Source organism: Martes martes (genome assembly GCF_963455335.1).
Source record: "Martes martes genome assembly, chromosome: 15".
NCBI classification, from domain to species: domain Eukaryota; kingdom Metazoa; phylum Chordata; class Mammalia; order Carnivora; family Mustelidae; genus Martes; species Martes martes.
This window is the reverse complement of record NC_137903.1, coordinates 2,257,722-2,284,862: the sequence shown is the minus strand read 5'-3', so window position 1 is coordinate 2,284,862 and position 27,141 is coordinate 2,257,722. Positions and strand designations below refer to the sequence as shown.

At 59.2% G+C, this 27,141-nt stretch overlaps 2 protein-coding genes across 4 annotated transcripts; one reads left to right on the top strand and one right to left on the bottom strand.

The window, feature by feature from the left end:
- Positions 1-850: 850 nt before the first annotated feature.
- Positions 851-22,888, bottom strand: PRCC (proline rich mitotic checkpoint control factor). The gene is made up of 7 exons (XM_080825232.1): positions 22,289-22,888; positions 13,392-13,439; positions 10,245-10,811; positions 7,795-7,890; positions 5,434-5,577; positions 3,511-3,576; positions 851-1,298 (listed from the first exon to the last, which is right to left on the bottom strand). The coding sequence occupies exons 1-7, from the start codon at positions 22,754-22,756 to the stop codon at positions 1,212-1,214; spliced, it is 1,476 nt and encodes a 491-aa protein (XP_080681358.1). The 5' UTR covers positions 22,757-22,888; the 3' UTR covers positions 851-1,211.
- LOC308356338 (uncharacterized protein) lies at positions 21,657-27,141 on the top strand. 3 transcript variants are annotated; one of them, XM_080825236.1, is made up of 3 exons: positions 21,657-22,185; positions 23,031-23,099; positions 26,012-26,184. In XM_080825236.1, exons 1-3 carry the CDS (start codon positions 21,667-21,669, stop codon positions 26,087-26,089), a joined length of 666 nt encoding a protein of 221 aa, XP_080681362.1. In that variant the 5' UTR covers positions 21,657-21,666; the 3' UTR covers positions 26,090-26,184. The 3 variants fall into 3 exon arrangements, 2 of the variants coding, with proteins under 2 accessions (XP_080681362.1, XP_080681363.1); XM_080825237.1 differs by lacking the exon at positions 26,012-26,184 and adding an exon at positions 23,440-25,040; XR_013968070.1 differs by lacking the exons at positions 21,657-22,185; positions 23,031-23,099 and adding an exon at positions 24,450-25,540 and having other exon boundaries at positions 26,012-27,141.

The following is a 27,141-nucleotide window of genomic DNA, read 5'->3' as shown; positions in this document are numbered from 1 at the left end:
GCTGCCCCAGGGCTGTCAGGCCTTCCTCCTGGTGCTTCCCCGTGGAGAAGCGAGCAGCTGCAGGCGAGCTGCAGCGTCCGGTCAGCTCCCCGCCCAGAGCCAGGTACCAGGCACTTCGCGGGACTCTGCCAACACCCTCGTGGGGGGGACAGGAAGCTGCCAGAGCACAGCCCTGCTGGGGCCCCGGTGCCCTGGACAACACGCTCCACGGCGGTGTGTACGAGGACCGGCACAGCTCCCGGACCAGGGCCTGCATGTCCTGCGCCCCCCCACCCCTGCCGGAACCCCGTGCTGCTGGCGGGCACCCTGGTGCAGAAGCGTGAACTGAGGCCGTGACCCTGCTGCCCCCTCCCTCTCTAGCATAAAGTTCGGGATGCAGAAGTCTCCAAGGAGATCTGTCTGGCCCCGAGGCCCTCCGCAAGGCTTCCAAACCAGTCAAGGCCAAGGGCAGCCAGTGTGAACGTGCATCCTCTTCAGGGACAGACACTGACCACTTCTGCTGCTGGACTGAATTTGCTAACTCTCGTGTCTCGGGGAGAACCTCCCTGACCACCTCTCGTCTTCAGAGACACCTGAGACCAGCAATACTTTCCAGATCTGGGACCACAGGCCTGTGCCCCACACAAACTCGTACATGTAATTCCCAGGGTCTTCACTGGCCGTGAACGCAGCTTAGAAGGTGGGCACAGAGGAAAAAAGGCAGAGAGATTGCTGAGGCAGCTTGTGACGGTTCAGAGGGTGCGCTGCACAAGGGTAACGTCAGACCAGAACGGGCAAACAAGTGAGAAAGATCCAGAATGGAAAAAACGAAACCACACTAAAAAGTAGGAAAGGGCTTAGGGCAAGCAAAGTCTGTCAGACTGAATGTTTTATTTCAACAGACATCCCTGGTTTAAAAAAAAAAAAAGAGAGAGAGAGAGAGAGAGAGAGAAAACGGAGGGAGGGGCTCCCCATTTCATCACCCCCACCAGGGAGCCGCGCGCCCGCCCAGGAGCCCTGAGCCCCATCGGAAGCGTCGCTCCAGTCTCTGCTAGCTCCGAGGCAAAGGAGCTGAATTTTCTAACTTGTGTTAAGAAAAATCTATCAAATGTGTTCATTCTCGCAGAGGCGAGGGCCAGGGCCTCAGGAGAGCCTGGGCTTGGAGCTGCAGGGTCCCCGACGTGAGGCCACGCGCCGGGCGGCAGGAGTGCAGGGGCGGCGGGTCCGGAGCCCTAGAACCCGTACTTGGCCTGGGTCTGCCGGCGGCTGAGCTTGTTCTCCGACCACGTGTTCTTCAGCTCCAGCTCCCGCTCCTTAGCCTGTGGCGAGGGACACGGGCGCGCTGAGCCGACTGGGGTGCCGAGGGGCCTCCCTCTCGCCTCTGCGAGCTTCCCATCTAACATCTTCCTCCCCCGGACCAGGTACGGGGAAAGAGCAAAGCCCCCGAGAGACTTCACTGTCTCTTAGTTGAGCAGAAAGGGAAGCCCCCGGGAAGGCAGAGAAGAAACGGCTCTTCGGGGAGCGGACAGCATCTCTCTGGGGCCTGACGGGCTGACGCAGAGGAAGAACTCGAGAATCCTGGTCTGAGGGCACCCGGCCGGCTCCATCAGAGAAGCAGGCCGCTCCTGATCTCAGGGTCACGAGTTCAAGCCCCATGTGGGGTGTACAGACGACTTAAAAATAAAATAGGGGCGCCTGGGGGCTCAGTCGGTGAAGTGTCTGCCTTTGGCTCAGGTCATGATCCTGGGGTCCTGGGATCGAGTCCCGCATCAGGCTCTCTGCTCAGCTGGGGGCCTGCTTCTCCCTCTGCTGCTGCTTCCCCTGCTGTGCTCACACACACTCGCTCTCTCTCTCTCTCTCAAATAAATAAAATCTTTAAAAGTAAATAAATAAATATAAAATAATTTTTTAAAAGACTTTATTTATTTATTTGACAGACAGAGATCACAAGTAGGCAGAGAGGCAGGCGGCGGGTGCGGGCGGGGGTGGGAAGCAGGCTCCCTGCTGAGCAGAGAACCCGATGCGGGGCTCGATCCCAGGACCCTGAGATCATGACCTGAGCCGAAGGTGGAGGCTTAACCCCTTGAGCCACCCAGGCGCCCCAATACAAAATAATTTTTAAAGAAATAATCCTGGTCCCCCACCTGCTAGAATTAAACTGAATCCCTCAGGACTGTGGGCAAAGGCGAGTTAGAGGGCGCATCTGCAAGGAAGACAGATCTGGCGCCTGGGACTCCCAACCAGCCAGTCAAAGAGGACAGGGAGGAGGGAGAGCACAGGGGAGGACCGTGGACAGTGGGGGAGGAATGGGGAGGTCGGCCTCCAAGGTGTGGACAGGGCCACACTGGACGCCAGCCCTGCCACAGCTACGCTAGGGGATGCGGTTTTGCTGCTGTGCTGAGTGGATGTGAGACCTGAGAAAGTCACACCACTCTCTAGCACAACCGGGAGCTGTGGCAAACGGCCTGGAAGGTACAGAACGGAGACTCCTCCGCTGACCACAGCATGGCACTCGGGGGGTGAACAAGCACCGCCCTAAAGAAGGGCTCGTTGATCCCACCCCCCGAGAGTAACGCCAGCTCACCTCCCCTGGAAGAGGGCAGGGATTGAGAGCTTGGGTCGGAAAGAAGTTCCCAGCCTCAAATCCTTTCCCTACCGAACACAAGACGGGGTAAGGACACAGAGGGTCCCTGAAAAGGAAGGTGAAACCATGAGGGGAACAATGGAAACAGGCTCCCCACTGAAACCCGCGGGCGGCGCGTGGGCCCCCAGGAAAGGGCCGGGGCGGCACATTGCCAGCGGGGCCTCAGAAACGTGTCTAATGACTAAATGCAGACTTCAGAGGTGCTGGGTCCTAACCGATAAGTAACATTCTAATTCCAAAAGACATTTCTGGATTATCTGGGTTAATTACTTGTGTTGGTATTTCTCGCCACAGAGGTGGGAGAATACAAAGCCAGCCTCCTGGGGCGCCTGGGGGGCTCCGTCGGTTAAGTGTCCCACTCATGGTTTCGGGTCAGATCATGATCTCAGGGTCATGGGATCAACCCCCGGGTCAGGCTCTGCGCTGAGCATGAGTCGGCCTGGGATTCTGCCCCTCTGCCTCTCCCCTCGCTGGTGTGCTCGCTCATGCTCTCTCTCTCTCAAATAAATAAAATCTTAAAATAAAACCAACCTCCTTATCAGGAGGATATTTTGCTAAAAGCAGGTAAACCAATCTTTTCCTTTAAAATAGTTTCTTAAATCCCTAGATAAGCTTGCTATTTAGTTATTTATTTTTGATAAACTATCTCTTTAAAAGAACCATATGAGAAACCACTTCTCAATCATTCTAGGCCCTTGCCTCTGAGTCTTGGGGGACGGGAGGCAGGAGCACAGTGGGTGATTCTCAAGGACTCATCGCCCCCTGGTGGCCACGTGGAGAATCCGCCCTAGGCCAGGCGGCAGGAGGCTCGGGCCCTGGGCCTGGCCAGCACCGGCCCAGGTTACAGGGCCCGACAGGCCTCAGGCAGGCGCCCCCAGCCCTCTCACCTGATGGATCAGGTACGTGATCTGGTGCTTCCGCCGCTGCTGGCCTGTTGGCTGCTCACCTTTCTTCTGCGAGGGAAGAAAACACAATCATTAAGCCACAGGAAAAAAAGTAGAAGTATCTCACGTGCCCAGGTGGGGCCAGGAGGCTGGGGACTGAGAAACCAACCACACAGCCCAAATCCTGGGGGAGAAAAGTCAGCTTGGGGCTGTTATTATGTCTGTATACTTACAAAAGTTATTTTTATTAAAGCCATTATGCAAAAAAACCAGACTTAGAAGACTCGCCTGAAACCACCTGCTGGACTGGAAATACTGGGGTCGGGACTGTGTGTCTCCTCTCTTCGGTAGCCCCAGCCCAGCCCAGCAAGCAGCACGGGGCTCTGCCCACGGTGGACACTCGATGCCAGTTACAGTGCCTGCAGGAGGTCTAAACCCGCATCAGTTTAAGGCCACGGGCGACCTCCGTCCCTTCAGGCCCTCTCGCAAGCCTGCCTGTCTCCCCCGCGGCCCCCACGCATCTCTTCCCTCCTCCCGGCAGTGCGCACGCCAGCCCTGCCGTTCGAATCTCCACTGTCACCCCACCTGTCTCCAGGCTTCCAGCCTCCACCCAGAACGGCACTGAAGCCCTCACCGAGCCCTGATGCAAAGGCTTTACTGTCAAAGTCTGTCCTGGTGCTGCGGTCTTCCTGCCCTCCGCCAGAGCTGTCTCAGACCAGAAGCTTCCTAATCAGCTGCACCAGCTCCCAGCACTCGTCTCTGGAGTGTCCTCAGCAGCCTGTCATCCCTCATCAACACTCGAGCGTCCTGATGTCTCTCTCCCAGCTCCGCCGTTAACGCCTCAAGGACAGGAACCATATTTTTCTTTCTTCTTACAAAATCTAGCTCTAATACAATGAGATGGCTCAAAGAGAACCTGGACCTGGGGAAACGGCGAACTCCGATTCCTTGCTGCTACGCAACATCACTTAACATGACCGTCAAAGATGGCCAAGGCGGACCAACCCCGGCCCGCAGTGAGCGCCGTTACCACGCAATGATGCTTCTCGACCCACAGTCAGGAGATCATGCTCTCCTAAGTGGTTTTTCCAGGAAACAGTGATAGATCTGTGCTGATCTAACCACAATCCTTTGCTCTGTCCTGTATGACCGCCAGCATTCAGTTAAAACAAACGGCTGGGGCTTGGATGGCCATCTGTGGCCACAGAACAAAGCAAAGAAAGTCAGGGGGATGAGAAGGGAGTAAGATGCCCGACCTTGGCCTTGCCGGTGCTGGGCTCAAATCCAGGGCTTCCCCACATTCCCCCCTGCTGCGGCAGCCTCGTTAATGTCCCACGCTGGCTGTACTCAGCGACTAGGTGGAGAGAAGTTCATCACACGGAAGAAACTGAGCATGGAAGGCAGGAGCGCGGCGTGGGATGCGTGAGGAATAAAGCATCTGAAAGCCCACAGCTGGCTCCGATAAACAGAGACAGCGGAGAGGAGGGGCTGCGCACGCAGAAGCTGAGCCCCCAGGACTCTGCTGTTACGCCCACACCTCCAAGATGTGCTGAGCCAGGCTTCAGCTCAACAGCACGGAGGAAGGATCCGACTGTCGGCAGAGTGCAGAGCGGCCGCCAGCTCCGGCCAGCCAGGGAAGCAGCCGCAACACGTCGAAGCTCTTCCCAAGGGCAGGATGGGAAACGGCGGCCCCCGCCCCCCTGCTCATTCTCAGCAACCAGGCTCCACCGTCCAGATGGGAAGCAGAGGGCTGCAAAGCTCTGAAAGGCAAAGGCGGCTTCCGCGAGGCGCGGGCGCACCCCACACCCCACAACACGGGCAGCAGGCGCGTGTGACAGGTGCTGGTGGTAACGATCGGGTGTGGGGTCAGGACAGGGCTAGGCCCAGATTTTGCTTTGGGGCCACGCAACAGACCTTCCCACTTACTTTGCTGAATGACTTCATGGTCTTCTCTTCTGTCAGTGACTTGGTCATCCACTGCTGGGCCCCACTGAGCTGGTCGTCACCTTTGATCTCCACAAAGTTGACCTCCTCCCTCCCTCGGTTCCTCTTGCCCTGTAGCCGCTTAAACTGCAAAGGACAAAGAAAGCAGGAGTAGGGGCTCTGGGTGAGAAATCAGGATGTCACTAGTGATCCAGAATTTACGGATGGTCTTGTGACTCCCCACTCCTCTGCGCCCCCAACTCCCTGACCCCTCCCAGTACAATGTCCCCTTTCACCCCACCACCTACCAAGCTCCCCTGATGCCAGATGAAAGGGTGCTTCTCAGAGGTTCTCCTGCCCTCAGGGAAAGGGAGCCCGAACATGAGCCCAGGGGATCACTGCTAAGAATTTGTACTCAAAATACAGATACATTGTATCTATTGAAAAGGACTGTATACAGTTTTGAAATTAAGAATTCAGGCTAGGGGCGCCTGGGTGGCTCAGTGGGTTAATCCTCTGCCTTCAGCTCAGGTCATGATCTCAGGGTGCTGAGATCCAGCCCCACGTTGGTTTCTCTGCTCCGCAGGGAGCCTGCTTCCCCCTCTCTCTGCCTGCTGCTTCTCTGCCTACTTGTGATCTCTGTCAAATAAATAAATAAAATCTTTTAAAAAAACAAAACAAAGGGGGCGCCTGGGTGGCTCAGTGGGTTAAGCCTCTGCCTTCGGCTCAGGTCATGATCTCAGGATCCTCGGATCAAGCCCGAATCGGGCTCTCTGCTCAGCGGGCTCTCTGCTCAGCGGGGAGCCTGCCTCCCCCGTCTCTCTGCCTGCTGCTCTGCGTACTTGTGATCTCTGTCTGTCAAATAAACAAATAAAATCTTTAAAAAGAAAAACAAAACAAAACCAAAGAATTCAAGCTAAAAAAACCCCAAAATCCTAGGATTTCTCCTCTAAAACCTGGTTTTCACACGTCTGCTCCTTCTCATTGGTTTGGTCTCACAAAAGTCAGCAGATACCACACCAGAGCAGACCCAGAGAGGGAGATGGGGAGAGGGAGCCACACAAGAAAGGCCTGGCAAATTTTCTGGGAGACTGCTACTCTCTCTTCTCCCTCACCAAAAATGCAGATCACACCAAAACCACCCAAAGACACTCCTGGAAGGTAGTGTGGGTGAGGACTCCAGTGAAAAGCACTCGCGGCGCCTGGGGGACCCCATCTATTGAGTGTCTGCCTTCAGCTTGGGTCATGATCTTGGGGTCCTGGAACTGAGTCCCAGGCCGGGCTCTCTGCTCAGTGGGCAGTCTGCTTCTCCCACCTCCCTCTGCCCCTCCCCACCACTCCTTCTCGTTCCCTCTTAAAATTAATAAAAAAAAAATTTTTAAGGAAAAACAAAACAGAACATTCAGAGACTTGAGTGGAACCCAGATCCCGGTCTGAGCATTACCAGTGAGGCTCTGAGGGGCATTCCGCCCACAAAAAACTAACTTTTGCCACAGGATGAGCCCTCTGGTGCCTCCTAGGTAGAGGACAAAGAGAGCAACTCTGGGACTTGCTGGGGATACACCCGCAGGGGACTGGTGGATGAACACATCAACCGCAGGAAGAAAAATGCAGAGGGACGGACACCCTTCTGTGAAAAGGTGAGCAGACGACTGTTTTGCCTAAGAACCTGTATGTAAGGACATAGCACCTGGATTCCTCCAGCCCCTCCTAACGGGTCACGACCTCCCTCCAGAGAGAATAATTCTTTACCCGTCAACACAGCCTGATGGTGCGGGACGTGGGGTTTTCGTCTCTCCTGGTGCGGAGGTTAGGGAGTTCAGCAGCAGGGTACCCAAGAGCGGGGCACAGGCCTGATTCACGGAGGTGGGGCTGTTCCCGTCCCAAACCCACTCCCCACTTATTCTTTCAGGCGAGTGAGCGCCACCTTCCGGCTAGGCACCCGACCACCCCCACCCAAATTCAGCCCACCCGGCCCCTGCAACCACGTGGCCCCTGCAACCACGTGGCCACCGGACGAGATTCTAGGCAACGAGGACCCCTGGGGAGGTTTCCTAAACCGTGGAGAGAGCCCTTCCTCCGGCGCTCTCCCCAGGCCGCCTGAGGGGCCATCACTGGCCGGAAGGAAGGAGGCCACAAGCAGCGCCGGCAAACTGACCGTCAGGAGGCCAGATCGCCTCGCGCCTTCTTCGAGGGGCGAAAAGCGAGCTGCCCTGACTTAAGCCGCCACGTTGGAGTTTCCCGGTTATGAGCTGCCGCAGCGAAGCCTGATTCAACACAGCTAAAAACCCTGTTTTTTCTTTAGTTTCAGATTTGAAACCTGGTGTCCATGGGTCAGAGCCGGTCACTGGTGCGTTAACTTACTGCCTCGTCATCGATGAAGGAGGCGTCTGGGGCAATTTCCTGGGGGGGGACCAGGGCCGGGTCCTGTGCAGGATAGTAGCCACCACTGTAATAATCCTGCAGCCGAGAGGGGACAAAACACACCAACTGAGCGGGGGGGGGGGGCACGGAGCAGACCCCGCCCGGGAGCCCTCAAACCCACCAGTTCAAGCCGCAGAGCCCAAGGATCCCGAAGACCCACCCTGGGACTCACGAGCAATCCGCACTACCCAGACTGGGGACAGTTCCGGGAAGGGTGATAGGAAATAAAGACCCTCTTTCCTGCTTCAGTTCACACCGGGCTCCCTCCGGCTCCCTCAGCAGCTTCCGTAGGTGATTCCCAACCCCCAACCCTTAAGCCACACTGCCCTCGGCCCCGCCCCCGGCTCCCCGTCAGCCTCCTCTCCCTCAGCCCTGCACTCCTGAGGCGGAGACAAGCTCCCCGTGAGCAGGGGGAGTGGTGTGCGGGCACAGCATTGCCGCTTCTAGTCTCACTTGGGGCCTCTGGACGCAAGGACACCGCTGGCAACAGGCAGGGAGGGTGCAGATCTAGCACAGAACATGAATTACCTACCAGACCCCGCCCCCCGCCCCCCCCAGACCAACACTGTGTCTGACACAATGTTTCCTTGCATGAAAACAAGAAACAAAATCAGTGATTACAGGGCGGTGCAGAATTTACAACAAGGCAGGAACAAGCCAGGTGTGTGTTACCACACACTTAGCTCTGGAGTCTGAGGACCAGACTAAGACCCACAGGTGCTGTGGGTCCCAGAGGAAAAGGGGTGCAGGCAGGGCGAGCCCCCAGGGGGACCCTGGGAGAGGCGCCCTTCCTGTCATACTTTCTCCCAATTCTTCCCCTTTTGCCCCTAGCTCCAAAAACGACCCTCTAAGAACATTCACTTTCTGGTGAGCTAAATGGAAACTAAGGTTTAATACGGACCAAGAAAATACATGAAAATCCAGAGCGACTAGAGCACGATTTAAAGTACTCACAGAAAGAGACGCGCAACCGCAGGGCGCTGAGCACACGTAACATGCTCTCCTATGCACAGACCGCCTCGTGCAGCTTATAAATGGATTTCGAATGCCCGTTATTCATTTTAAATGGCTTTTTTTTTTTTTTTTTTGGCTAAAGAGGTCAAAACACTCTTATCTTCCTCCTCCTTCCTTCCAACAATGTTGAAGGGAGATATGCGCTCCCTGATCGGCCTACAGGACACCTGGAGGCTCAACAGCAAACACTTAGGAAATATTTAGAAATTGTTGGGGCGCCTGGTTGTCTCAGTCCGTTAAGTGTCTGCCTCTGGCTCAGATCATGATCCTGGGGTCCTGGGAACAAGCCCCCGTGTTGGGCTCCCTGCTCAGCGGGAAGCCTGCTTCTCCCTCTCCCTCTGCTGCCCTATCTGCTTGTGCTACCAGATGAATAAAATCTTAAGAAAGAGACGACGAAGAATGGGGTTCCCCCAAGGCCCCACCCACGGGTGGGTCCCTACCCGTGCCCAGGCTGAAGATTAACACCGGCCGTTGAGAATCGCAGAGGTCCAAGGGGACTTCAGTCTTGGAAAACTGCTGCCAGCTGCCCCTGCTCCGCCAGCAGCCCCAAGGCCAGCCCCTGAGGGCCGGGAGCCCCTCCCGCCAGGGCGCCCTGTGGCCAGGAGTCTCCTAAACCCTCTCACCAGCGGCCGGATACACTCACTCCCACGCCACCCACGGCAAAGCCGAGCAGCTCCGCCAAAGGGCACTTTGACCAAAAGTCATTACCAGGCATTTGCTGTCCCAGGCACCGCGCTAAGTTGATGGGACGGCCTGGCGAGACCAAGAGGCCACCGCTCTTAAGCCCCTCGCACGAAGGAGCTGCTCGGACTCACACAGCATGTGATTCAAAGCCCGGGCCCGCCCCCCCCAACACAAGTTCCGGCACCCTGGCTCCCCAAGGCAGGCGCCTCCACCCTTCCAACCTTCCGGGGCTCGGTCTTCCACGTCCTCCCTTCTCCCTCTTCCCTGCTCTGTCGACACTCCAGATCCCCCGGCCCTCAGCCCGTCCTCTCCTGTCCTGCTCTCGTGCACCCCACCTCCAGCTCACGCATCCCCGCCACCCCCACCCGCGAGGCCACCTTGGATCTCCCAGACCAGAGGCCGCTCGTCTTCCGCCTCCTCCCTGCCCGCTCACCGGCTCCTACGATGAGGGCTGGTGTTCGGAACCGAGGCATCAGTTCTGTCGGACTTCGAGACTCAGGCAGTTTTAGACCCATACGGTTCAGAACCAAGGTAGCACGTTTTGAGGCCCCACATGTACAGGAAAACCAAGACGCCAGAAGACAGTAACTCAGCCACAGTGACACCAAGGAGGCTGCGTCGCTGGCCCCCAGCTCTCTCCCTGGCTGCCCCGCTCGGGTGTGCTCCGGCCTGCCGGCCAGGCCTCTACCCACCTGATAATAAGCACCAGCGGCATTGGCGTCGCCATATGTGGAAAACTGATTGTAGCCGTAGTCGTCCCCAGGCTTGGGCATCCACGGGGCCCCACTGGAGCCCGCGGCCATCTTGAACTCAAGGGGCGCATTGGCCGCATCGTCCTGGAAGGCCGGCTCTAGTTCTGTGCCTGGAGGCAGCTCTTCGGGGATGCTGGGGACGGGGTAAGGGTATGGCTCAACTCCAGGCGGCTCAGCCTTGTCAGGAAGGGAGAAAAAGTTCTCAGGGGCCACCTCCTCGTCACTGTCGTCCTCCTCCTGCGTGATCTGCTTCGTCACCTGCAGGGCGGCACTCTTGGCAGCAGCCTTGATGGCAGAGGGCGACGGAGTGGTGGTTGTGGTGCCCACGACAGAGGCGAGGGGAGAGGGCTTGGTCTTAGAAGCCTGTCTGGAGGGCTTAGCGTCGGAGGAGCCGTCCGCGGGTCTCCGGGAGAAGGCGTGGGGGAGGAGTAACCTGTTAGTCTCTTTCACGGTCAGGTTTTTAGGTTGGGGAAGCAGGGCAGACAGACCAGTCCCCTCGCCGGATCCCTGGTGAGCGCAGGTTTGGGGAAGGAGGAAAGACAAGGGACAAGTGAGATCTTGCGATCTGTATTACCAGCATCAAGAACGAGACTACAGACGGGCACCCCGGCCTACAATCCTGCCAGCCCTTGCTTCCTTCTTACCTCCGCCCACTTGGCTCATCCAACCGGGCTGGACTCTCCCACCCCAGGCCCCTCCACCGGCTGCTTCTCCCAAGGCAAGATGCCATCCCTGGTCTCCCTGGCTCCGTACCGCTGCCCTCTTGCCACAGAGCCTTCCCGGATTCTGTGTTTTGGGCAAACGTGATGCTCTTCTTCTTTTTTAATTTTTATTTAAATTCAATTTAATTAACACATACTGTATTATTGGGTTTAGAAGTAGAATTTAGTGATTCATCCATTGCATACAACACCCCGTGCTCATTACTTCAAAGGTCCCACCCAGTTACCCCATCCCTCCACTCCCACCCCTCCCCAGCCCTCCGTTTGTTTCCCGGAGTTCAGTGGCTCGGAGCCAACGCTCTTATCCCACATCATTCTTCTTCCCCCACAGCCCAGGGCTCTCTCCAGGCGATGGCTCTGCCTCTCTCCATGCCTTGAAGGCGCCTTTTAACATAAGAACCCTCTGCTTCCTTCGGGTTGCTACCCAAAGTCAAAAACAAGGCTCTGTCCTAAAGATGCTCACTCCCGTTGCCCAAAGTCCTCTCCCTGCCCAAGGACAGCCCTACAGATGCGGCATATTCAGTTACGCCCCCGCCAAGCACTGAATTTCTCAATCTGAAAGCTGATCGGCTCCGCCCATCCAGAGCTCCTACCACCCATAAAAATCTCTCCAATTCTGCTTTCTGTGTGCTACAGGGCCCGCCTGGCCTAGGTGTAGGGCTGGGGGAGGCGTCCGTCTGAAAAAGGAGAATGGACGGGCGCCTGGGGGGCTCAGTCAGTTAAGCGGTCTCAGGGTCTCAGGGTCCTGGGATCGAGTCCCGCATCAGGTTCCCTGCTCAGCAGGGAGTCTGCTTCTCCCTCTCCCTCTGCCCCTCTCCCCTGCTTGTGCTCGCTCACTCTCTCTCAAATAAATAAGTAGTATCTAAGAAAAGAAGGAAGGGGGGATGAAGGAACAAAGGAAGGGAGGGAGGGGAGAGTGGATAAGGTCACTAGGCCCCAGTCCCGAAAGGCCAGGATTTGTCAGCCCCTTGGCCAACCAGCGCCTGGGGCAAGTGAACTGGGGCCTGGGAGTCAGGCAGGCAGCAGGGCTCATGCCGCAAGCAGACCCCCTCCCTGCTGTGGGTCCTGGAAGACCGCAGACTAGAGCCTGTAGGCACCAGGCCGACATGCCACGTGGAGTGCCTGCTCAGGCGACCCTGAGGCATTCAACTCAGACGACATCTGGGGTCACAGCCACAGCCCCCTGCAGCGCTGGGTCCCCACTCGGCCCCCAGCGGAGCTCTCTGCCCACCCACCCACCGTTGCGCGCTGGCAAGGCCGCTCTGGACTCCCGAGGCCTTCTGAGCCCGTGTCCTCCCGTGGCTACAGCTGCCCACCCACCTCCTCCAGGAAGCCATTCTGGTAACGGAGAGCTGGCCTCCAGCGGCCTCAGCTGCCCGCTGGAGTGTGAGGTGACTCCTCCCCCAACATCCCCTGTAAGCAGGGTCACAAGCTCACCCCCCTAGTGCCCTTTCTCCCTCCCACATGACTGGGCCGTCAGCCGTCCCGGCGGGGGTCCGACATCTCGGCGGCCTCAGGGAAGGGGGCAGCCTCAGCATCATACACCTGAGTCCGGAGACGACAGCTTGAGAGCCAAGACCAGTTCAGCTTTTGTTTTTCTGCAGACATATGTCCATGAGCTCAGAGAGCACTCGAGGCCCCGAGTATGGGGCAGAATGGGAAGAAACTCCCAGGGGCCGGAATCGAGGCGCTGGGACAAGGGGGAACAGAGAGGTCATCTCCCGGCACGGTCTGGTTGAGGACTTCAGGTCACAGTTCCGGAGCAGGAGCCCAGTGCAGCGGGGACGGGCTCGGACTCCACGGTGAGACCGCGAGTCGGACCCCCGGCCCTGCCCCACTCGCCAGCTGAGCCCGGCAGGCTCCTTCCGCTCCCGGGTGCCCCAGGTAGGATGTGGGGGTGACGACGACCCTGGGCCTTAGAGGATTCGATCAAGCAAATGCTGGTACGGCGCTCAGAACAGCGCCTCGTACGCAGGAGGTGCTATTTACGTGTTTGTTCTCCAGGTTGAAAGTGAGATGGGGAGAAGATGGAGAATTTTAAAACACAGACGTTCCCTCCCACAGTGCGGGCCCATCCGTTTCCTCTACTCTGCCTCCCGACACGATCCCTGGAGCGAAAACACACGGCAACCCCTGGTTTCCATATCCCCCGCCCCGCCTGCGCCTGCCGGGCAGTGTGAGGGGAAGGCAGAGAGCACAAGGGTGGGAGTCGCCCAGAAAAACCACCCAGACACGTCCGGTCTGGTCCTCCCGTCCTCGCATCTGCCCTAAGCGCGCTGGGGCAAGCGCCGGGCGTCACAGCTCCCGCTCTCGGCAAGCAGCGCGGGCAGGGACGAGGCGGCCTCCGCCACGCCGCGAAGCTTACCTGAAGGACGGTTTTCTTCTTGGAGGGCTCGTCTTCCTCGGAATCTGACTAAGAGAAAAAAAAATGGAATAAGGCCTTCCTGCGAGAGGGCAGCGGAGGAAGCAGCCAGGTCGGGTGAGGGCCGGGGGCGGAGGGCCGCGCGAGGGTCCCCCCCATCTTGTATCTGCCCCCCCGAGCGCAGAGCTCCTCTCCTGCCCCCGACATCAGACGTAGGGGATGTGCCCAGCTCTCCAGGCCACTCGTTCTCCTGCCCCAGACCTGTGGCACGACCTTCACGCCATCAGTTCCTATCCCGTCAAAGCAGAACTCTTTCCTCCCATGTAGACTTGGTGGGAAGGAAAGGCTCTGCTCGTTCTTCTCCTTGTAAATCTGTCCACGAGAAGACGAATGGGATTCGGCCCGCGGTCGCCCCCAGCTCAGCCTCACTTCCGGAACCGCTCATCCAGGCTCCATAACCACGCGGCCGGCGGTCTCCGGCGGGAGTCAGCGGTGTGTTAACTACTCTTCTGCGCGGCATTAAAGGTCAAAGCCGTTGGAGAAATCCATTCTCTCTCCAACTATGATCTACTGTCTGCCAGACAGAGTTGTTCGTGTCCAGGAAGAAGGCAGGCCAGTGGGGACGGTGAGCGCCTGGGGTGAGACCGGCGGCCACTCGTGCCAGCCCTGACTCACGGGACCGTTCCCAGCCCGAGCTCTCGCACGGACCTGCACACGCCGCCCGGTGCCAGCTCCTGCACACCCCCAACCATCAGAAGGGGGCCAGGCATACAAACAGCAAGCTCTACCACTCAGGTTTTTAAAACGTTAATCCTAATCCCCAAGCCAGGAACCCTGAAAGCCTTCCGTCTGTGCCCGGGGCCCTTGGTTTGGGCATCTGCGCGTAACAAGCCTCTGAGACCCGCTCATCTCCAAGCTTCTGCAAGAACTCAAACCCCCGCCTTCCTCAGCTGACCCTCCTAGCCCACAAATTCCTTCTTGGGCTCATGGGCTACAAGGACCTCACAGTAGCCGAGACCCTACTCTAGGCGAGACACGGTGCTCGGTACAGAACTTCCCGACGGCTGCCCCGGGCTGTGTTACGGCAACGCTGTGCGGGCACGAGGAAGGGCCTGGAGCGGGGAGAGCTGCAGACCGCTCACCCCCAGGGGGCCTCTAGGACTTTGTGTGTGTGCGGTGACACAGAAGAAGTCCCTGCCCTCAAGGAACTTTCGGTCCAGTAAGAAGAACGACAAGCACCCCAGTAACTGCAAAGAAGGCGGTAAGACACCAGGACAGCAAGGGGCACCAGGGAGCGCAGTCGGTGAAGCTTCCCGCCCTTGATTTCAGCTCTGCCCTTGATTTTGTGATCTCAGGGTCAACATCCCCCCCCCCACCCCTGGAGAGCTCATCACTGAGCATGGAGCCTGCTCGAGGTTCTCTCAGTAAACAAACGAACATGAGGAAGTCAAGCGCGGCTCAAACATCCCCTCAAAAGACCTGCTGGTCCCACATTCCCTTCTTTGACACGGGGGCCTCGCCTCAGCACCCCGCCCCTGCGCCTCTACCTCAGCCCCGGGCCCTCTGCTGTGTCTGCGCCCGGGACTTCCTGACGCCGAACTCCCGAGAATCTTCCCGGCTCTCTGAACCTGACATTTTTCTGTCCTTTTTTTTTTTTAATTTTTAAAAAGATTTACTTGGGAGAGAGCACACATGTGATCAGGGCTGGGAGGGACAGAGGGAGAGAGAGAGTCTCAAGCAGACTACGTGCTCACCATGAAGCCCGACCGAGGGCTTGATCACGACCTGAGCTGAAACCAAGAGCCAAGGGTTGGACACTCAACCGGGCGCCCCTGAAGGTCACGTCTTTCTCACTCATGTATATCCTTGCCTTTCCCACCATCTAGTTCAAGACTGCCTCACAGGAGTCTGTGTGCAATGACTTCCGCCACTCACTGCTGCCACAGGCACACGCATGATGACACCTGTAAGGGGTGTGGGGGCTTGCGTGTGGGGGCTGAGGGAGGGACGGTCATCTAGGGGCAGGCAACTCCCAACACTTCCCTTAGTCCTCCCGGCAACCCTTCCCGGCAGACGTCATCGCCTCGGTTCTGAGGGCGCGGAGGGGAGGCCTGGCGAGCTTCCACAGCAGCCAGAACTCGGCGGGACCAGGCCCTGCACCTCTGCAGAGACACCGCGCCCCGCTGCCAGCCCGGCCCGAGCGCCCCCGGAGCAGGTCCCACGAGACCCCGCGGGACGCACCAGGAGCACGGGCACGACCCCGGAAACAAGTCTGAGTCTCGGCTCTGCTGCTTCTCTGCCACCCCCGAGCCTGCTGGAAAGGACACACATGTCACAGCCAAGACTGCACGTGCTGCTGGCCACGAAGAGGGACATAATTAAAATTCTAGGCAGAGTTCAGGGACTCTCAGTCTCTCTGGCCTGCAAGATGTTAAACTCAAAGGAACAGCCCAAAGCCCCCAACCCCTCACGTTTTGACCTGTTCTCTCGTCTCCAGCTCCCAGGCCTCAGAGACCCCTGACCAGGCCCCGCCTTCTGCCCACGAAGCCTCGTCCCCGCCCACAGGCCCCGCGGGACCACCTCACTGCGGGGCGGAAGCGCTCACGAGGCCGGGGACACAACTGAACTCCGGCACCTCACATAACAGCTCCCGCTGCAACGATCTAAAAACAAATTTTAGGAACACCTGGGTGGCTCAGTGGGTTAAGCCTCTGCCTTCGGCTCTGGTCATGATCTCAGGGTCCTGGGATCGAGCCCCACATCGGGCTCTCTGCTCAGCGGGGAGCCTGCTTCCTCCTCTCTCTCTGCCTGCCTCTCTGCCTGCTTGTGATTCTGTCAAATAAATGAATAAAATCTTTAAAAAAAAATCTTTTTAGCCAAGTTTAAGATGATGACATCCATAAAACCATGTAAGCACATTCTCATTCCTCAGATGTGTGATGAACAGAACAAGGCCCCATGAGGCTGAATGTCCCGAGGCCAACAGAGCTGGCGGCTAGGGCCACGCCGAGGAAGTGCCGTTTCTCCCTCAAACGGCTCACGCTGCTTTCATGGCGCTGTCGGCCTCAGTCCCCAGGTGTTCTGTACGCCTGCATGGACTGCAGGAGCGGCCTGCTGCTCCTGGATTCAGGGAGCTGGGACGGGCTCTCGTGATCACCCCCTCTCTCGGAACACCGGGTCCTAACCCACCGAACTGCCTTCAAAGTCATCTCGCAACGTGCACAAGCTACGGCAGAGCCCCAGAAACACGGCACCTGAAATGGAATCCAAATGCACTGAGCCCCGAACCCCGCAAACCCCTGACTATCCATCTCTGGGGAGGGACAGAGCAGACTCTCTGCATCTGAGGGTTGACAAACAGGCCTCGGGGACATCCGGGACCACATCGGGGCCATGGGGCAAGTCCAGGGGGCCTAGGGGCGCGGATGGAGGAAAACTGCCCCTGACCCTCACATGCACTCGCGCCACCTCTGCCCTAGAGGCCGTGGCCACACGGAGCTCCTGGACCCACTGTGGAGGCTCAGAGGCCACGTGAAGCCCTTGAGGCTGTGGGGGGCACTAAACTCTAACAGGAAACAGAAGGAGAGCTACGAAGAAAACCCATTTCTGGTACGCAGTGCGCCAAAGTGTGGAGGGGGCGAGGCACATGGGCTCCAGTGGCCTGGGGCCTCCCTCGGAGCCCTGCAGAGGAACGTCCGCTCGGCTTCCTGGAGACCCTGCCTGGAGACCCTGCCGGATGTGACGGGCTCAGCCCCAGCACGCATCTCATTTAGACGCAAAGAGAGCTTCCTGGATGGGGACAGGGACAGCAGCACACTGGACCTTTCTCCTTTATCACAGCAAAACACACACGACATGAAATGTACAACTGAGAAGGTTTACGTGCACTCAGCGGACTGTACCACCGTCACCACCGTCCATTGCTAGAACTTTCCATCATCCCAAACAGAAAGTCTGTACCTCCCAAACCACAGCCACCGTGGCCCTCCCTGCCCTCCGGCCCCCGGGCACCGCTCCTCCCCGCTCTGTGTCTGTGAACGCACACACCGTGGGGGGCCTTGCACAAGGGGGGCCCCGCAGCACGTGCCCATCTGCAGCCGGCGGGCTTCTCTGAGCGCCGCTGTACACGGGCCGGCATCTCCTCCCTTGCTCGGGCTGCACGGCGGCCCGCGGCGCGCTGCTCATCCGCTCACGTGTGCTCGGACACCGGGGCTGCTGCCGCCTTTGGGGCTGCAGTGAACGGCGCTGCTGGGGACGCGGGTATGCAGGTGTCCCTGAGTCCTGCCCTCAGCTCTTCTCACCTGGGACGCAAACTGCCGGACTAGAGGGGCACCCGGCCGGCTCATCGGTAGAGGACGTGACTCTGGATCTCAGGGTTGGGAGTTCGAGCCCCACGTGGAGTATGGAGCTCACTTAAAGGAAGTTTTTTTAAAGAAAAATTTAAAAAAGAAACCGCTGGATTACAGAGAAATTCTAATTAACTCTCTGAGGGACTGCCCAACTGTCCCCACAGGAGACTGTCCAGCGAGGGCCCCGGAGTCGACCCCTGGAGTGCTGACAGCCAGCCAAGGGCAGGCCGAGCGGCGCTGTGTGGTCAGACCCGGACACAGGGCGATGTCTGAGACCCCAGAGCACCGGGGCCAGCCAGAGCAGACCCGCCCGAGCTGCAGAGGCACAGACGGGTTGTGCCTTGGCAATAAGTCATCGGTTTCTTCTTGGCCTCCTAAGAGCCCGGGGCCTCCATGGCCACCACTGTCCTCTCCACCCCAGCTGCCAAGAGTGACAAGACACACACCGGAGACTGCTGAGCAAGAGCGGAAACAGACATTTTCCATTAAGCCAGGCCCGCTGGGATCTGCTAATCTATGGCAGCCTCCCTCCCCACGGCAGCCTCCCTCTTATCTTCCTGGGCTCTGGTTCTGACAGACTCCCTCTCCGAAACGGCAATCACTAGCTGCCAGGGCCAGGAGCCAAGGAGGAAATGAAGGCCCAGGCAGAGACCCCCCCCCGGGCTCCAAACTCGAATCACTAGTCCACTCCTCGCTGCTATTATCCCAATCAGTCAGATTCATCAACTCGTTTCCCTCTTCGGTCTCCAGGATCCGGCGCACACCCGTGCCCTCTGGGTAGAGCGGCGCCTCGTCTGCCCGAGGCCGCGCCCCATGCCCGCTGCTGCTCGGGGCTCTCTCCGCCACAGACGCGACGACAGAAGCAAACAGGCCTGTGGCCTGCCAAAGCGGGATTTCAGACCCACCTCTGTTCTCTCGACTCCCCGGTCCTCCGTAAACGAGGGGCGATGCTGGGCTGACAGAGTCCCCGCCCCTGGGCAGGTGCCCCCACAGATGTCTGTGCTCCTTCCCTGCTGACCAAGGGCTGAGGCTGTGCTCTCTCCGCTGCGGTGGACCTTACTTCCTTGCATAACAGAAATGACCAAACGAACGAAACCTCCCATCTCACAGCTGCCAATTTCCCACAATCCGGGTAAACAATCTAAAAGTACGGGTAGACTGAGCCAGATAACCCTGAAATGTGTTCACTCTGGAACGCGTATCCTGAGACCAAGAACTCCGACAGCAAACTCGCTTCTCTAACGCTGACCTTCCGTACCCGGACTTGGGAAGTCCACATCCCCTAAGTCCGCAAAATCGACAATCGACCCGAGCCCGGAGCAAGGCCAGACCATGGAGGTAAGAAGGGCAGAGGCGGCGGCGACCCCCGTTCCGCGGTCACTCCTACTTCCTCACGCAACTGGACAGCTGACCCGGACAAAGAACTGGGCACTGCCTGTCCCCACTGCGGCTGGCCGGGGAGCTGGCCCAGAGCGGACCGAGTGTGCGCGCTCGTGGAAAACCAGACTCGGGACCGAGCGCGTGGCGCCACCGGGGCTGCTCGCTGAAAGGAATTACAGAACGAGAAGGCGGCAGTGGGCGGCCGTCGTTCCCCGCGGGAAGGTCGAGGAGCAGAGAAAACCCGCTCTGCAGACAAAGAAAAATGACCAGACACGTCGTGAGCTGTGTGGGTCCCCGACAGACCCGCGGCTCCTGCCTCCAGCCCCTTCGCAAGGCCCCTCGGTGAGTGTGCGACGCGCTACTAGTCAAGCCAGTTCGAGGTGCCTCCTGACGCTTGCGGCCAATTAAACGCACCTGCCCCCCGATCTGTCCCGTTCCTGTCTTCCCTCAGTACATGGCGCCACCACTCTCCCAGCTGCCTGAGCTACAAGGCAGGGGCCAGCCTTAGCCCTGGTCTTAGCCCTGGTCACCCAGGCCACCCCGGGGACGGCCTACGCCGACCGGCCACTTCCGCCTCCGGAACAGACCTGCGCCCCTGCGCCCAGGCCTGCACCCTCTCTCACGCTGTGCCCACCAGTCTTGCCCCCCACAGGTCTTGGCCACTCTGTGACCAGGGAACCCTTGCTGGGCCTTTAAGGGCGCTTCCCCCCCTCAGGGTTACGTACGAAGGCCTTTGCGTGGCGCGCACGGCCCGCACCCCTGGCCTCGGCGCCCTTCCCGGGCTCCAGCTCCCGCGCTGTACTGACAGCGGGTGCGCCCCGAGCACCATCGCTCTCTCCACCGGGCCCCCGCAACAGTGCCCCACGACCTGATGGCACCTGGGCGCTGCACCTCCCTCTCTCCGGCTCCCTCCTACTCAATGATCTCCTCTCTGTTCTGACACCTCCTCGCTCCCATCGGCGCCCACCCCATGTGCTCCTGCGGCGCCAGCTCTCGCGCAGCTCTCCCAGCCTGACCTCAGGTCCACCTCCTCGTCAGTCTCGTCCGGCAGACCGCGAGGTCCTCGGGGGCAGAGGCAATCATGGTCACCCCTGTCCTCTCCGTTCCCGGCACAGACAAGCGGCTTCACGCTGAAGGAGTGAAGGAACGAGAGTTCAGAGTCGGTAACTTCTGCGGCAACGCCGAGCCCTGAGCGGAAGTCACTTGAGGAAACCTCATTCGTTTCCTCAAACGTGTACTTGTGTACTCGGAGCCGGATGGATGCAGGACACAGAGCCTAGACGCAGAAATGCTCAGAACCAGAGGGGACAACGGCCGCCCTCACGTGGCCATCCCCAACTCTCCGAGGCCACCTCCCCGCAGAAACCACGCGTTCGGAGACCGCCACCAACTTAGGCAGGACGACAAGCGAATGGGGAAGCCACGGGCTGGCATCTGGCTTTCTCTAACGACCGCGTCACTGTCGCACTCAGGAATTTTCCAGAGCTCCACTGACAGAGGAGGAGCGGACTGGGGAGCCCTCAGAGCGACCGCCCCCTGAGCCCGCCTGGACGGAAGGTTCTAGGACCTCTCCCAGCCAGGCTTTCTAAGCTGCCCTTGCAGACCTGGACACGAGCTCCCCCACGGTCACGGTTCAAAGGGCCGCGCAGCCCACAGCACCGCCTCCCCCAGACCTCACACTTACTCCGCCACGAACGTGGTGCAGAGAAACGTGAAGAAGGGAAAAGAGAAGCCTGAGGACACGAACCCGTGTTTTTCTATCTCACTCAGGGACTTCTCTCTGCTCGAGTTTAAATCAAGGCCCAAGTACATTTCGGCAGAGCGACAGACAGATGACCCTAGAGACGGAGACGACAGGCTCGGGTGAGAAAGCGGGGGCGATAAAAAAGTTTGTGGAAGAAAGTCTGCAACGAGACAGTGAGGGAGATTCCGGAACCTCCTCCCACGTCCGCGCAGCTCATCCACTCAGAAGACACGCGGCGGCCGAGGCCCCGAGCAGTCTCGAGTGCAGGGGACCGAGCGGGGCTAGAACGCGCGCGAGCCCCGCCCTCGTGAGGCTGGCACACGCGTGGACGGAGGCGCGGAAGCTGCCACAGGAGGCCGCGGGGCTTGCGGGCAGCCCGGGCGTCCTCCCGGAGCACCCGGCTTGCAGAAGAGGCGAGGCGGGGAGCGGCAGGCTGTGTGGGGAAGGTGCTGAGGGACGCGGGAGACCGAACAGGGGAACGGCCCCGAGACAGAGCTGCGCGCCGGCAGGAAAGCAAGATCGAGATGAGCTTCTCTCCGAGGGTCACCAAGGGGGCGAGGAGGCCTGACCAATTCACTCTGCAGAAGAGAGAACGGGAGGAACTCGCCAAGACCCTAAACCACCGGCCCGCAGGCCTCTGTCTCCCTCACTCCCAAGCGCTCACCCCAGAAGAGGCCTTGTTTCCCGTCCCCACACGCAGAAGACACCTGGAGCTCCGCCACCTCTTCTGCCGGCAGGACCCCAGCGCCCCGGCTCACGGGGCGTGGCCATACCTAAACGGGGACACCGAGGCAGGGGCCTGGAGATGAGCGACCCATCCCCTCACCTGCACTGTGCCCTCCTCCGGGTAAGGTCGCACACCGTGGACCCCTGCTTGCCCCGCAGACCCCAGTGTCATCTGCCCGAGTCCTGCGAGGAGGGGAGGGCAGGTGCCTGCCCGCGCTCTGCACTCAGCACGCGCCCCGAGTCTGCCCCGCAGCGCGGAGCCCGCCACGCCTCTCTTCCCCCCGGCCCGGCCGCTTCTCGCCTGGATGCCCGGGGAAGAGGGCGCCCAACGTCCAGCCGGGGCGCGGGAACCCTGCCTCCTCCGTCACTTCTTCCCGCTCCAGGCTTCGCGCTGCGCCAGGACAAGGGAGCGAAGAGCGGCCCGAGGCGCAGACGCAACAGGGGAGCCGCACGCGGGGTGGCGCCCGGGGCCGGACGTGGCCCTCCCGCAGGCGGGTGCAGCCTGCAGAACCCGCACGAACAGGTCCCCGAGTCGACAAACGCGCTGCCCGGCTCGCGCGGCAGCAGGAGCCCCGCGGACCGCAAGCAGCGGCCGCAGGTACGGGAGGCGGTCCCGGAACCTCCAGGGCCCGCGCACAGCCCGGCCCCGGCCCGACCCGACCCCGAGGGGCCGTGCGGGGCTGCCCTCCCCGGACACTCACATCCCCCTGATGCAGCTCCGGCGCCGCGATCTTCACGGGCTCCGTCCTCTTCTTTGGCTTGGGAAGGCCCAGGGGGGGCCCGGCACCGCCCATGGACGGGGGCAGGCCGAGGCCCGGGCCCCGGGGCGAGGGCAGCCCCAGCCCCAGCCCCTCCCCAGCTCCCGCCGCCTCAGCCGGGCTCACGCCCGGGGGCGGGGGGAAGCCCCCGAGGCCGAAGGGCAAGGGCGGCGGAGGCTGGAGCCGGGGGTCCCCGGCGGGCGGGGGCAGCAACAGCGGCGGGGGGAAGGCTGGGGCCAGCATCTGGGGGGGCGGAGGCAGCAAGGCCGGGCCCTTGGGTGCGGGGAGAGAAGCGAACAAGCCCCCCAAAGTGGGCCCGGACGTAGGGGCCGCCGCCTCCTCCTCCTCCGGCTCCGGCTCGGCCTCATCCGGCTCACTCTCATCGCTGCTGGCGTAAGCAACCAGCGACATGGCGCCTCCCGCCTTTGGGGCGCCCTTGCCGGCAGACGAGGCCTACTTGAGACCGGGGATCCCCGGAGGCCTAGTGGGCCCCGCCAGTGGGCGGGGCGGGGCACCGAAAAGCCCGCCTTCTCCGTACTCTGGGGCTAGCCGCGGCAGGAGCCCATGGCCACGGTAGATTTCCACCGAGTAAGGCTTCCCTCTTCACTTAAGCGCCCAGTCCCGGGCAACTACACACAGCTAATGGCCGCCGAGTCACTCCGCCTCCTCCTCGCCTCACCAACAGGGAAACTACAACTCCCAGAGGACACTTTGGCCACAACTCCATTCTCCGCCGCCGGGAAATCAGCGCAAGGTACGGCGGGAGTTAGAGTCCAAAGAAGGATTAAGGGTCGCGCAGAGAGCCGGGAGGGAAACCCGCCTCGGACGCGAGGACTCCTGGGATGAGTAGTTTCTCCGGGCCTCTGGCGATCCCGAGGGAACTACAAGCCCCATCGGTCACCGCGGTAGCCGCGGAGATGGGTAGGAGAGCACTTCGGAACTTGAAGTTCCCTAGGGCAGCCTCTTGGGCGCTAAGGTTGATGGGAGTTGTAGTGCTCGTAGAAACTGCCGGCGCTGCCGGGAAGCAGAGGGAGTCTGCGAAGGGGGCGGTCGGGGAAAATCGCTTAAAGGGGAAGCGATCTCTGAACCAACAGATGCAGCCCCGAGTCGCCTGAACCCGGGAGCTGGAACAAAACACCCCAGGAAGAGCCGGGCCCGAGAAACGTGTACGAGAGTGGGGGGTGAGTGAGAGAGAATCGAGACTTCAGACCTAAGGATACACGTCCGCGAGCTGGACAAGGGGACCCCAGAGTGGGGGTGACTCCCTCGCCCTGGCCAAGGCGCACATCCGGGAGGCACCCGGCTCTCCGGCTCTTCGGCTGGCGCCGGGCCCCTCTGCAGCGGCCAGGGAGAAGGAAGTCGGGCAGGACCTGGAGGGCAGAGCCGGGGCTTGAGCTCAGCTCCTTCTGCCGCGCGCTGGGGGGCGGCCCGGAGCATCCCTGAGCCCGTCCGCGTGGGCCTCCCACCCGGCCCCGGCGCGCGCCCTCTGCGTCCGGCTGACCCGCCGGCGGCTGTTGCTCGTGGTCGTGCGACCTTCGTGTCCGTCCCGTGGCAGCTCGTGGATGCGCCCGCCGTCGCCCACCTGTGCGCCTGCGGCTTTGTCCCCCTTCTGCGTCTCTCTGCGCCCCTTCCCGGCTGCCGGTGACTGCATGTCGTCTGTCGCCAGCTCTGTGCGAGCCCTTCACAGGCCGACCCGCCTCGGTGCCCGCCACCTCCGGGCTCCGCGAGAGCAGGTGCCCCGGAGCTCGGCCCCTGAAGACCGTCGAGCTTTGGGGAGGAGGCCAGCGAGGAAGATGGAAAGGCTTCTGCCGGGGCCGGCGATGATGGCAGCGACCCAGGGGGACCGCGAACTTCCATCAGACAAGATGCACGATCCCCTCCTCCCACCCTGTCCATGTGTCTAAAATCTCACTCTGCCTGCGTAGACAACCTCAGATGCCACCTTCTCCCGGAAGCCTCCCCACGTCTGTCTGCTCCCGGCTCTGGATGCAGGGAGCAGTTTTCCTGCGTACCAGTTCTTAAACTTTAATGTGCCTAAGATCCTGGGAAAGCCTCTTAAAAATGCAGATCTCTGAATCCCAGCCTAAGAGATCCCTATTCAGCAGGTGTGTGGAGGAGCCCCGAGGCTGGATTTTTAAGAAAGTCCTCACAGGCGCACCGAGGACCTCCCAGTCCTCCCTCGCAGCTGCCAGGCTCTGCACAATGCCGACTTCCAACACCCGCTTTTCAAACCTAAGTTCCCGAGCCTGATTTCCGGTGACTTTAGGCAGTCACACCTCTGAATCTCAAGTTTCTTCTTTGAAAAAATGGCTAGAGTATTAAGGGGTCCTGTATTACTTCTGTGAAAAGCACCTGATGTCAACCCACAGTGAAATGGTTTAGAACCTAAAAAGACAGAGGAAGACGATGGTCGCTCTTGTCAGTACGTCTTGCTGCCCCGCAGAGGAGAGAACCCCACACCCTGTCTGAGCTGGGTCCTCTCACTGGGTCCTCCTGATTCGCCTTATTAGGTATATACCTGCCCCCAGAAGTTGTTTTCCTGCAACAAGTTGATAATAAAACTTCATAGCAGGGATGGGAACGAGATTTATTTCTCACTGGGTCTTTTTACACCTTCAGAAATGTGTAGCCTGTCCCTCTATTACGTATCCTGAAGTAGTGATTACAGCAATAAAGTCTTCAGTCATAGTGAATTGAACAGACGATTAATTTGGTTCCCTCCTGAAATCCCACTAAACCATCAATGAGGGCCCATTTATGGACAAGGCAGTAAAGATCATTTTGATGATTTCAGCCCCCAGAGATGGGAGAGGAGAGGACCCCCGCGGCCGGACTTGGGCAGGGGAAGGCAGTGGCTGGTGGGGCGTGCCCTGGGGAGCTGAGAGCCACGCCAGCCCTGGGGAGCGGTGAGAATCCGTCTGATCTGCTGGGGAAACCCACAGAGGCTCAGGAGTGCTGCCGCAAGGACCTCTGGACGTGAAGAAGGGAAGGGAACAAAAGTGAAGACGGGTTAAAAAGAAGAAACAGATCCAGGGGCGCCTGGGTGTCTCAGTCCTTAGGTGTCTGCCTTTGGCTCGGGTCGTGAGTCCTGGGATCGATCCCCACATCGGGCTCCCTGCCCGGCGGGAGGCCTGCTTTTCCCTCTCCCACTCCCCCAGCTTGTGTTCCCTCTCTCGCTGTGTCTCTCCCTGTCACGTAAGTAAATAAAATCTTTAAAAAAAAAAAAAAGGGGGGGTGCTTGGGTGGCTCAGTAGGTTAAAGCCTCTGCCTTCGGCTCAGGTCATGATCCCAGCGTCCTGGGATTGAGCCCCACATCGGGCTCTCTGCTCAGCGGGGAGCCTGCTCCCTCTTCTCTCTCTGCCTGCCTCTCTGCCTACTTGTGATCTGTCTGTCAAATAAATAAATAAAATCTTAAAAAAAAAAAAAAAAGAAAGAAAGAAAAGAAACAGATCCAGGGGCACCCAGCTGCTCCGTCCATGGGGCGTGGGACTCTGTCTGGGGGTTGAGTTCAAGCCCTGTGCCCAGTGCAGAACTCCCGTACAATAAAATCTTAGAAAAAAGAAGCAGCTCCTTATTTCCCTTCCCCCACTCCATGCTGGTGGGAGACTGCTTCTCCCCAACCCTCCAAAAAATCAAAGTTTTTTTTCCCCCTTTCCTTTCCTTCAGGGACTGAAACAGAGGGTTTCTGTTGAGGAGAAACCAGGCACAGGGGCAGAGGCACTGCATGGAAAAGAGGAGAATTAAAGCAGTATGCACGGGAATATGAAGACCGCCGCCCTATTTCTTCCAGAAGACTGGCCACCGGGCCTTTGTCCTCCAGGCTAGACACGGGGAAAATCTATTCAGCCCGAGAGCAGAGATCATGGAGTGTAGCATCAGGGATCCCCCCACCAGCTCTCCAGACACACAAGCCCACCTGTGAGGCTCCCAGTTAAGCTGCAAGCTCTTGCCCACAGGGAGAAGATGGCCTTCTGGTCCCTCACTCTTAAACAGGAGCAGCACCAAGGATTATATGCTGAGGAAAGTCTTCAACAGGAGGGACGGAGACAAAGCCAACAACCAGAAATAGAGAAAGTGCCGGGAGAAGAAAACCTTAAAAATCCTATCAATCATTTTCCCAGATAGACAAGAGAAAATACTGGATCCATGAAACAAAACAAAACACCATAAAAAGTAAAATGCAGGAGCTCCTGGGTGGCTCAGCCCGTCAAGCATCCGACTTGTGATTCTAGTTCAGGTCATGACCTCAGGGTGGTGAGACGGAGCCTGCGTCGGGCTCTACACTGGGTGTGGAGTCTGCTTCAGATTCTCTCTCCCCCCTAAAAAAGGTAACATGCAGAAAATATAATAGAGCTCCTGAGACATAAAAGTGTAAAAGCATAAATAAAGTTCTCACTGGAGCGTTGGATGACACAGGAAAACCAGAGAACATCCCAGAAAGTCCAACGTCTGCGTCATAAGAAACAGAACAGAGCACAAAGGAAAACGAGAACACAGACGGGAGGAACAAATAAAAAGGAATTTTCTTCTTAGGTAACCTCTTTGCCTAACGGGGAGTCACACGCTCCACCCACTGAACCAGCCACGTGGCCCGGAGGGAACGTTTACAGAAAACTCCCCAGCGGGACGCCTGGGTGGTTCAGTTGGTTAAGCAACTACCTTCGGCTGGGGTCATGATCTTGGAGTCCCGGGATCGAGTCCCATATCGGCTTCCTGCTTAGCAGGGAGTCTGCTCCTCCCTCCTCCCTCTGACCCTCCCGCTTCTCATGCTCATTCTCTCTCTCACACTCTCTCTC

What these genes read in the sequence shown, in the direction of transcription:
- LOC308356338 (XM_080825236.1), top strand. Translation starts at nt 21,667, where the DNA reads ATGAGCGACCCATCCCCTCACCTGCACTGTGCCCTCCTCCGGGTAAGG. An exon ending in ACCGCAAGCAGCGGCCGCAG is followed by an intron (nt 22,186 to 23,030) that starts GTACGGGAGGCG and finishes CCTCACCAACAG; the next exon opens with GGAAACTACAACTCCCAGAG. An exon ending in CGCCGGGAAATCAGCGCAAG is followed by an intron (nt 23,100 to 26,011) that starts GTACGGCGGGAG and finishes CCTTTCCTTCAG; the next exon opens with GGACTGAAACAGAGGGTTTC.
- PRCC (XM_080825232.1), bottom strand. Translation starts at nt 22,756, where the DNA reads ATGTCGCTGGTTGCTTACGCCAGCAGCGATGAGAGTGAGCCGGATGAG. An exon ending in CCGCTGGTGCTTATTATCAG is followed by an intron (nt 7,891 to 10,244) that starts GTGGGTAGAGGC and finishes TCTCGGCTGCAG; the next exon opens with GATTATTACAGTGGTGGCTA. An exon ending in TCACGTACCTGATCCATCAG is followed by an intron (nt 1,299 to 3,510) that starts GTGAGAGGGCTG and finishes CCCTCGCCACAG; the next exon opens with GCTAAGGAGCGGGAGCTGGA.